The sequence below is a fragment of the Eptatretus burgeri genome, chromosome 16 (genome assembly GCF_056783735.1).
Source record: "Eptatretus burgeri isolate ZD-2024b chromosome 16, Ebu_testis_v1, whole genome shotgun sequence".
NCBI lineage: Eukaryota > Metazoa > Chordata > Myxini > Myxiniformes > Myxinidae > Eptatretus > Eptatretus burgeri.
Genome location: NC_140976.1, coordinates 30,982,712 through 30,993,487, shown reverse-complemented (window position 1 = coordinate 30,993,487; position 10,776 = coordinate 30,982,712). Strand labels below are relative to the sequence as shown.

At 45.7% G+C, this 10,776-nt stretch overlaps 1 protein-coding gene across 9 annotated transcripts in view; it reads right to left on the bottom strand.

Annotated features, from left to right (window-relative positions):
• LOC147010811 (unconventional myosin-XVIIIa-like) overlaps positions 1-10,776 on the bottom strand; it is a 261,897-nt gene that overhangs the window by 140,035 nt on the left and 111,086 nt on the right. For all 9 annotated transcript variants that reach the window (XM_085859462.1, XM_085859461.1, XM_085859460.1 and 6 more), the window contains one exon: positions 4,196-4,355. In XM_085859462.1, coding sequence (XP_085715588.1) covers positions 4,196-4,355 — 160 coding nt within the window. The remainder of the gene's footprint in view (positions 1-4,195; positions 4,356-10,776) is intronic.

Sequence of the window (10,776 nt, the reverse complement as noted above, 5' to 3'; positions counted from 1 at the left end):
TGAGCATGTCGTGTGCTGGGGAAGATTAGCAAGGCTGTTGTGCCACCGTAAGGGGACATCTGGACCGACGGTTCTCGGCGATTAAACCGCTCGGAATCGCACAAGGAACGAGCTCGCTAAGCGGCTCGTTTTCGAACGAGTTCCGTCGAGGGTGTGAAGACTCGGTAGATCGCCTCGTGGTCTCTAGGTATTTTGAGATTTAGCGAATAACCCTGTACCACGTGGTGGAAATATTGACGCCTCACGGTCCAAAACAAAGGACCCGGATTCTCCGGAGTTTTCCGGAGAAGTACAATCTGAATTCCAGGCGATCGGTCAGGCCGAATTGCGGCTCCACCTAGCGGTCGGGCTCGCGGCCGACGTCCGGCCCCGCAACAATATAGCTTCCCGGTGCACTTTGGGTGCCATCTTGTGAAGTTGCTTTTCTATCCCAGCCCTCCCCCCCTTCCCCCACAACATTATCTGGTCACCTTTCTCTTTCTGATACATGTGGAGAAATTTGGGGGAGTGTTTGCTATTATTAAGTTTTTAGGGAGTTTCATAAACAAGACAAATCCATCATTAGGCCGAGAGCCAAAAAGGTCTTGCATTAACTGTAAAAATAAATAACACCAAATAAATGAAAAATGACTTGCAGTCAACATAAAGTTATTGCACTATAAATCTTCAGTAAATCTGATATATATCACCAGCCTCAACAAGGCTGCATTCTGTATTCAGGAAATAATCACCAATAAAGGTTATAAATACTGTAAATACCAGTTTACAAGGTACCTCAACATAGCAGGCCATTAGGCCCATTGAGCCTACACAGCGGTTGCCAACCTATGCTTGTTTGTCCATGTTCTATTCTTTTTAAATGCTGAACATGAAGTAAGGAAGCAGCACAGACCATTTTTAAAGTCCTGGTATAACTCAGCCAGCATTACAATAGCCGACCTCCCAGACTCAGAGAAGATGCTCAAACCATTACACCAATCTGAAGTGAATGTTCAGGTTATAGATTCAATGCCATTCATGTCTCTCATCCATCTTGGAAGCTGTAGGAATGACTATGAATTCGGTAGGGATTCTAAAAGGAATCAGGTTAGGGTTTTGGTTTGCAGGGTTGTCATGTCTCTGCTGATTCGAAATGATGATGCCCCAACAACGGTGAAATCAGAAACTCAGGTAGATTGGGACACCTGTTGCTTCACTGTGTTTGTGCGCATGCATTGTGGAATGTCTAACTGTGAAAACTGCCTCTCATAGTGCAGCTCAAATTGGAACGGCACTCGGTAGAATGCATACCTCTGCCAGGCTGGAGAGTTTATGTTTTGCATCCCACTGATAGACCGGATCTGCATCTGGACCTCCAAAACCTAATCGGCTTGTTCTTGTCACTTACCCAACTCATCTACCACGTTTTGTCATAATCCGTAAACAAGTATTTGACATATCGTGCTATATATTATTTTTTTGCCCATCCGTCTCTTAATGGTGAAGAATCACTTCAAAATTTGAAAACTTCTTGTATCCAGATCCAGATTTTCACCAAAATCGAATCATTTTGGCCTTGTCAGACACCCAAACTGTTCACCAAGTTTCGTCCAAATCCATTGATAACATTTTTGAAATATCGTTCTATATATCGTTTTGGCCCCATCTCTCAATGCTGACAAATCACTTAATATCCTGATGCTGATGCTGTACCATTTCCTGACTGTGCTTCCCCGCTGACAGACCTTAGGTAGCTTGTACATGTTGCTGTGTTTGAGCCTGGGGAGTAGCTACTGAAATCTATCTGTCCAGGTTCTTCCCGACGTCTTTGTTCTTTGTTGCTTTCACACTTCTTTCTCATTTTTTTTTCTTTCATAATTCTCTTTATTAATTTTTTTTTTCATCAATCCCTTCGTTCATTCAAATTCTGGCTTTTTATTCTCTTTCATCTCTTTTACTCTCTATTCCTCTCTTTTGGTATCTGTCTCTCGAAGGAGAAGTGAATTCTTGCAGAAATTTTTCTGTGAGGCTCACTTGGCTGTGCCTGGATGGGTTTGAGGGTTGTGGAGTAGCAGCTGGAACCAGAATCCTGTCCAGGTTCCTTCTGATGACTCCATCGTTGCTCTTTACTTCTTCCGGTTCCTTCTTGGTCTTCAGTTTCATTAAAAAAAAACTTCAGTATCCAGATCCAGATACGGATCTTCAGCAAAATCTGATCAATTCATCCTTGTCACACACCGAACATCTCCACCAAATTTCGTTTGAATCCATCCACAACTATTTGGAGTATCCTACTCAGACAAACAAACAACCAGATCGACAAATAATGGTGAAAATGTAACCTCTGTCCAGCTTTGGTGGTGGAGGTAATAACACACAGCAGCACCACTGTGCTGATGTTTAAAAGTAAATCAAGCAGCCCTAACTCTAATTTATGGATTTTACGGACATTTGAATTATACGTTCAATGAAGCTCGATGTTTTCTTCAGGAAGAAACGTCTCCTCTCTGTAAACTTTCCTCCCTCTACTGGTGGAAGAACATGTTTAGTTTTATTAACAGACAAATCGAATCCAGCTGAACCCTCAATTTTATCTTTCATTCATGATGGCCGATAACTCACCTATCCACCGCAGCTGCTTTTGCAATTAGGGGGAGTCATCTATACTTTGAGTTATGTTCACGAGTTAAACTTTGCCAATTATTGGTCAAACCACAGTTGGTGAATTGATCAGCAATTGTTTAATTCAGTTAGGATTGCAATATATCTAGGTCTGTAAAACTTCTTTATTTTATTGGTAAGCAGACCTGCCTACCAGGCTTATATCCAATATTTTTGTGTATGGAGTGGTAAGTATAACACCGAATTAAAAAAAAAAAAACACAGGTTGAACCTTGATAGCAAACTTCATCTCAGTTAGGAAGTTGTACGTTTTGATATATATTTCTAACAATGTCGAATTTTTCTGACAATGTCAAAAATCCCAGAGTGAGCAACGGAAAAGTTACTGTGACAGTAACTGATATGTGGATACAAAATATAAATTGCCTCCCAAAATTCAGGTTCACTGCTCACCTCCACTCATTTGCTCCTCGTTACTCTCACCCATGAAACCAACTTCCCTAGTCAGTTCAGTCCCATTCCTCCACCCATGGCTTCAAAACAGCTGCTCACCACTACCTCAGGTCATCCCCCATCCGCACTCAGGATCTCTTCGACCCCAAATTACTCCATTCCCAAGCCCTCCCTTTTTCAAGGTTATTGTGATTCCACCACCCCACCCCCCTTTCCCTCAGCTCTTTTCATTTGTTAGTTATTGGCTGTTGTGTTCCTTTTCTGTTTCATCCCCACTTCCTCACCCGCTTCTTGCTGTGTTTCATTCCGTTGGTGTGCAGCTTCTTCACCCCCATGTGTCCTTCTCTCCCTCCCCTTGATCCCACTCTCACTCTCACAACTATTCTGCTGTTGGTGTTTCCCTATTTCCAATTGTGTGCCCTTCCATCCTGCTCCAGCTCGTCCATGAGCCTCGAACATGTACAGTTATTAAAAAAAATATTAAAAAATGCCGAGACAGTCGAGATCTAAATACATGGAATCTGTGTATATTATTTCCAAGAACTTGTGTTTGTACTTTGCTGGATCACACGATGAGTTACAATCCTTCCGCTTTGAAAGCGAAAGCCATTTTAGAGAATGCGCCACCGCTGCTTCAAAGTTGCGCACGCAAGGGAAAGGCTACTTTCATGATAGATACATGTGACTATCACGTGGGTAATTTTGATTACTGAGGTCTGGCATGTAACCTGTATTGAGCAGACTGTGTATGCATACAGCATGAGGTAAAAACGGCTGTTCTTGAGTCCTGACTTGTTCCAGTCTCACCTGCAAGGTGGGGCTGGCACGGCTTTGAGGCTGCACGTTTCAGCCTTTTTTTGGTGACGTTTCAGGTTATATATCGAAATGGTAATTCCTTATCAAACCTGTTGTTTTATGTTACAGAGATTAAAAGAAAAAACGAAAAACACAAGACATTTAGAAGTAGAAATAAAGTTGGAAGACAAAAAGATGAAAACAGGAAGTGGTAAACATGAACAGACAAAATACAAGGTTCTGATGGAAGACTGATCACAAATTATAACTGAAAAGGAAGAAATAGAGGAGGGAGGGAGTGGAGTAAAAGATAACGAGGAGAGAGGAGGAGGAAAAGTAGGAATACTTCTGGGAGTTCCTGAGCAGCGTTCCAGCATTCTGCACAGACAGGTTCTGCTTCCCATTCGAAGTCCAACCCTCCATGTTGTATTCGACAGGCGATGAGCCAGATCCATGAGCCAGGCTGAACCACAGTGGGGTCTCACTTTTCTGAATCACTGCTTCAGCTATCACAAGACAAAAGGAAGAGAGAAACAAAGATGCAGTATGATAACAGGAAGGGAGAGTAAATATGGATGTATGGATGTATGGATCATGCTCGATCATACAAAGTGTCGGTTCACCAAAGCAGTTTCTTAGCCAAAGTTTACAATCCTGGATGGGTCGCCATGCCGACGCAAGAGACTAGGCCGAGTGTAGGGTATCGACGATAACTAGCATACTCTTCATGAAGGACACTATGGGATCTTTAATGTCCACCAACTAATGCTGGCGGATACGACACCCAGTTTAACGTGCACCCAAGGGATGGAGCACACATTGATGTTGCCCCCTGCCTGGGAGACACCAGAATGACAGTTTCTAGTTGGGTCAGGATTCAACCACAGGGTAGAGAGAGCTCAGATGGTAGTGTGCATACCGAGAGGCCATAATCCCAGCTGAGAGTAAAGGGTTATGCCATATATAAATGAGATGTTGGAGGGTGGTGGGAAGTATGGTTTTCACAGTAGGATTGTATCTATTGAATGATGCTGGACAAAATTAAATTGAAAAACGAACTTGCGATCGGATTAGAGTCAAGATTGCGGAGGATGTAAGGAATATAGAAAGGGTCGAATGAAGAAATGGGAGAAAGCAGAAACGTGCACATACAGAGGTGATAACAATGAGCAGTAATGAACCGACATAATTTAGAGAACATTTCATGTGGAAAATAACCCTGCACAATGTACCTGTGATTTGAAAAAGTAAAAAACCAAAAATAGTCAATCGGAAAAAAGATTTATGACTCAAAACACTTTATTTGGGAGGAAAACAAGGTATAATGCAAGTTGGGGGGAGGAGTGGGAAGGTATAATACAGGTTGGGGAAGGAGGGATGAGAAGGTATAATACAGGTTGGGGAAGGAGGGATGGGAAGGTATAATACAGGTTGGGAAAGGAGGGATGGGAAGGTATAATACAAGTTGGGGAAGGAGGGATGGGAAGGTATAATACAAGTTGGGGAAGGAGGGATGGGAAGGTATAATACAAGTTGGGGGGAGGAGGGATGGGAAGGTATAATACAGGTTGGGGAAGGAGGGATGGGAAGGTATAATACAGGTTGGGAAAGGAGGGATTGGAAGGTATAATACAAGTTGGGGAAGGAGGGATGGGAAGGTATAATACAAGTTGGGGAAGGAGGGATGGGAAGGTATAATACAAGTTGGGGAAGGAGGGATGGGAAGGTATAATACAGGTTGGGGAAGGAGGGATGGGAAGGTATAATACAGGTTGGGGAAGGAGGGATGGAAGGAAAAATACAGGTTGGGGAATGAGGGATGGGAAGGTATAATACAGGTTGGGGAAGGAGGGATGGGAAGGTATAATACAGGTTGGGGGGAGGAGTGGGAAGGTATAATACAGGTTGGGGAAGGAGGGATGGGAAGGTATAATACAGGTTGGGGGGAGGAGTGGGAAGGTATAATACAGGTTGGGGAAGGAGGGATGGGAAGGTATAATACAAGTTGGGGGGAGGAGTGGGAAGGTATAATACAGGTTGGGGAAGGAGGGATGGGAAGGTATAATACAGGTTGGGGAAGGAGGGATGGGAAGGTATAATACAGGTTGGGGAAGGAGGGATGGGAAGGTATAATACAAGTTGGGGAAGGAGGGATGGGAAGGTATAATACAAGTTGGGGAAGGAGGGATGGGAAGGTATAATACAAGTTGGGGAAGGAGGGATGGGAAGGTATAATACAAGTTGGGGAAGGAGGGATGGGAAGGTATAATCAAGGATGGGGGGAGAGTGGGAAGGTATTATACAGGTTGGGGAAGGAGGAATGGGAAGGTATAATACAAGTTGGGGAAGGAGGGATGGGAAGGTATAATACAAGTTGGGGAAGGAGGGATGGGAAGGTATAATACAGGTTGGGGAAGGAGGGATGGGAAGGTATAATACAGGTTGGGAAAGGAGGGATTGGAAGGTATAATACAAGTTGGGGAAGGAGGGATGGGAAGGTATAATACAAGTTGGGGAAGGAGGGATGGGAAGGTATAATACAAGTTGGGGAAGGAGGGATGGGAAGGTATAATACAGGTTGGGGAAAGAGGGATGGGAAGGTATAATACAGGTTGGGGAAGGAGGGATGGAAGGAAAAATACAGGTTGGGGAATGAGGGATGGGAAGATATAATACATGTTGGGGAAGCAGAGATGGGAAGGTATAATACAGGTTGGGGGAGGAGTGGGAAGGTATAATACAGGTTGGGGAAGGAGGGATGGGAAGGTATAATACAAGTTGGGGGGAGGAGTGGGAAGGTATAATACAGGTTGGGGAAGGAGGGATGGGAAGGTATAATACAAGTTGGGGGGAGGAGTGGGAAGGTATAATACAGGTTGGGGAAGGAGGGATGGGAAGGTATAATCAAGGATGGGGGGAGAGTGGGAAGGTATTATCCAGGTTGGGGAAGGAGGAATGGGAAGGTATAATACAAGTTGGGGAAGGAGGGATGGGAAGGTATAATACAGGTTGGGGAAGGAGGGATGCGAAGGTATAATACAGGTTGGGGAAGGAGGGATGGGAAGGTATAATACAAGTTGGGGGGAGGAGTGGGAAGGTATAATACAGGTTGGGGAACGAGGGATGGGAAGGTATAATACAGGTTGGGGAAGGAGGGATGGGAAGGTATAATACAAGTTGGGGAAGGAGGGATGGGAAGGTATAATACAGGTTGGGGAAGGAGGGATGGGAAGGTATAATACAGGTTGGGGAAGGAGGGATGGAAGGAAAAATACAGGTTGGGGAATGAGGGATGGGAAGGTATAATACAGGTTGGGGAAGGAGGGATGGGAAGGTATAATACAGGTTGGGGGAGGAGTGGGAAGGTATAATACAGGTTGGGGAAGGAGGGATGGGAAGGTATAATACAAGTTGGGGGAGGAGTGGGAAGGTATAATACAGGTTGGGGAAGGAGGGATGGGAAGGTATAATACAAGTTGGGGGGAGGAGTGGGAAGGTATAATACAGGTTGGGGAACGAGGGATGGGAAGGTATAATACAGGTTGGGGAAGGAGGGATGGGAAGGTATAATACAGGTTGGGGAAGGAGGGATGGGAAGGTATAATACAAGTTGGGGAAGGAGGGATGGGAAGGTATAATCAAGGATGGGGGGAGAGTGGGAAGGTATTATACAGGTTGGGGAAGGAGGGATGGGAAGGTATAATACAAGTTGGGGAAGGAGGGATGGGAAGGTATAATACAGGTTGGGGAAGGAGGGATGGGAAGGTATAATACAAGTTGGGGGGAGGAGTGGGAAGGTATAATTCAAGTTGAGGAAGGAGGGATGGGAAGGTATAATACAAGTTGGGGAAGGAGGGATGGGAAGGCATAATACAAGTTGGGGAAGGAGGGATGGGAAGGTATAATACAGGTTGGGGAAGGAGGGATGGGAAGGTATAATACAGGTTGGGGAAGGAGGGATGGAAGGAAAAATACAGGTTGGGGAATGAGGGATGGGAAGGTATAATACAGGTTGGGGAAGGAGGGATGGGAAGGTATAATTCAAGTTGAGGAAGGAGGGATGGGAAGGTATAATAGAGGTTGGGGAAGGAGGGATGGGAAGATATAATACAGGTTGGGGAAGGAGGGATGGGAAGGTATAATTCAAGTTGAGGAAGGAGGGATGGGAAGGTATAATAGAGGTTGGGGAAGGAGGGATGGGAAGATATAATACAGGTTGGGGAAGGAGGGATGGGAAGGTATAATACAGGTTGGGGAAGGAGGGATGGGAAGGTATAATTCAAGTTGAGGAAGGAGGGATGGGAAGGTATAATAGAGGTTGGGGAAGGAGGGATGGGAAGATATAATACAAGTTGGGGAAGGAGGGATGGGAAGGTATAATACAGGTTGGGGAAGGAGGGATGGGAAGGTATAATACAAGTTGGGGGAGGAGTGGGAAGGTATAATACAGGTTGGGGAAGGAGAGATGGGAAGGTATAATACAGGTTGGGGAAGGAGGGATGGGAAGGTATAATACAGGTTGGGGAAGGAGGGATGGGAAGGTATAATACAGGTTGGGGAAGGAGGGATGGGAAGGTATAATACAGGTTGGGGAAGGAGGGATGGAAGGAAAAATACAGGTTGGGGAATGATGGATGGGAAGGTATAATACAGGTTGGGGGGAGGAGGGATGGGAAGGTATAATAGAGGTTGGGGAAGGAGGGATGGGAAGATATAATACAGGTTGGGGAAGGAGGGATGGGAAGGTATAATACAGGTTGGGGAAGGAGGGATGGGAAGGTATAATACTGGTTGGGGAAGGAGGGATGGGAAGGTATAATACAGGTTGGGGAAGGAGGGATGGGAAGGTATAATACAGGTTGGGGAAGGAGGGATGGGAAGGTATAATACAAGTTGGGGAAGGAGGGATGGGAAGGTATAATACAAGTTGGGGAAGGAGGGAGGGGAGGATATAATAGGAGTGGGGGAAGGAGGGGGGGGGAGGTAGAATGCAAGGTGGGGAAGGAGGGATGGGAAGGTATAATGCAAGTTGGGGAAGGGTGGATGGGAAGGTATAATACAAGTTGGGGAAGGAGGGATGGAAAGGTATAATACAGGTTGGGGGAGGAGTGGGAAGGTATAATACAGGTTGGGGAAGGAGGGATGGGAAGGTATAATACAGGTTGGGGAAGGAGGGATGGGAAGGTATAATACACGTTGGGGAAGGAGGGATGGGAAGGTATAATAGAGGTTGGGGAAGGCGGGATGGGAAGATATAATACAGGTTGGGGAAGCAGGGATGGGAAGGTATAATACAGGTTGCGGAAGGAGGGATGGGAAGGTATAATACTGGTTGGGGAAGGAGGGATGGGAAGGAAAAATACAGGTTGGGGAAGGAGGGATGGGAAGGTATAATACAGGTTGGGGAAGGAGGGATGGGAAGGTATAATACAGGTTGGGGAAGGAGGGATGGGAAGGTATAATACAAGTTGGGGAAGGAGGGATGGGAAGGTATAATACAAGTTGGGGAAGGAGGGATGGGAAGGTATAATACAAGTTGGGGAAAGAGGGATGGGAAGGTATAATACAAGTTGGGGAAGGATGGATGGGAAGGTATAATACAAGTTGGGGAAGGAGGTATGGAAAGGTATAATACAGGTTGGGGCGAGGAGTGGGAAGGTATAATACAGGTTGGGGAAGGAGGGATGGGAAGGTATAATACAAGTTTGGGAAGGAGGGATGGGAAGGTATAATACAAGTTGGGGAAGGAGGGATGGGAAGGCATAATACAAGTTGGGGAAGGAGGGATGGGAAGGTATAATACAGGTTGGGGAAGGAGGGATGGGAAGGTATAATTCAAGTTGGGGGGAGGAGTGGGAAGGTATAATACAGGTTGGGGAAGGAGGGATGGGAAGGTATAATACAAGTTGGGGGAGGAGTGGGAAGGTGTAACACAGGTTGGGGAAGGAGGGATGGGAAGGTATAATACAGGTTGGGGAAGGAGGGATGGGAAGGTATAATACAGGTTGGGGAAGGAGGGATGGGAAGGTATAATACAGGTTGGGGAAGGAGGGATGGCAAGGTATAATACAGGTTGGGGAAGGAGAGATGGGAAGGTATAATACAGGTTGGGGAAGGAGGGATGGGAAGGTATAATACAGGTTGGGGAAGGAGAGCTGGGAAGGTATAATACAAGTTGGGCAACGAGGGTTGGTAAGATATAATGCAAGTTGGGGGGCGTAGGGATGGGAAGGTGTAATACAGGTCTGGGAAGGAGAGATGGGAAGGTATAATACAAGTTGGGGAAGGAGGGATGGGAAGGTATAATACAAGTTGGGGAAGGAGGGATGGAAGGAAAAATACAGGTTGGGGAATGAGGGATGGGAAGGTATAATACAGGTTGGGGAAGGAGGGATGGGAAGGTATAATACAGGTTGGGGAAGGAGGGCTGGGAAGGTATAATACAAGTTGGGGAAGGAGGGTTGGGAAGATATAATGCAAGTTGGGGGGGGTAGGGATGGGAAGGTATAATACAGGTTGGGAAAGGAGGGATGGGAAGGTATAATACAAGTTGGGGAAGGAGGGATGGGAAGGTATAATACAAGTTGGGGAAGGAGGGATGGGAAGATATAATACAAGTTGGGGAAGGAGGGATGGGAAGGTATAATACAGGTTGGGGAAGGAGGGATGGGAAGGTATAATACAGGTTGTGGAAGGAGGGATGGGAAGGTATAATACAGGTTGGGGAAGGAGGGATGGGAAGGTATAATACAAGTTGGGGAAGGAGGGATGGGAAGGTATAATACAAGTTGGGGAAGGAGGGATGGGAAGATATAATACAAGTTGGGGAAGGAGGGATGGGAAGGTATAATCCAGGTGGGGGAAGGAGGGATGGGAAGGTATAATACAGGTAGCGGAAGGAGGGATGGGAAGGTATAATACAGGTTG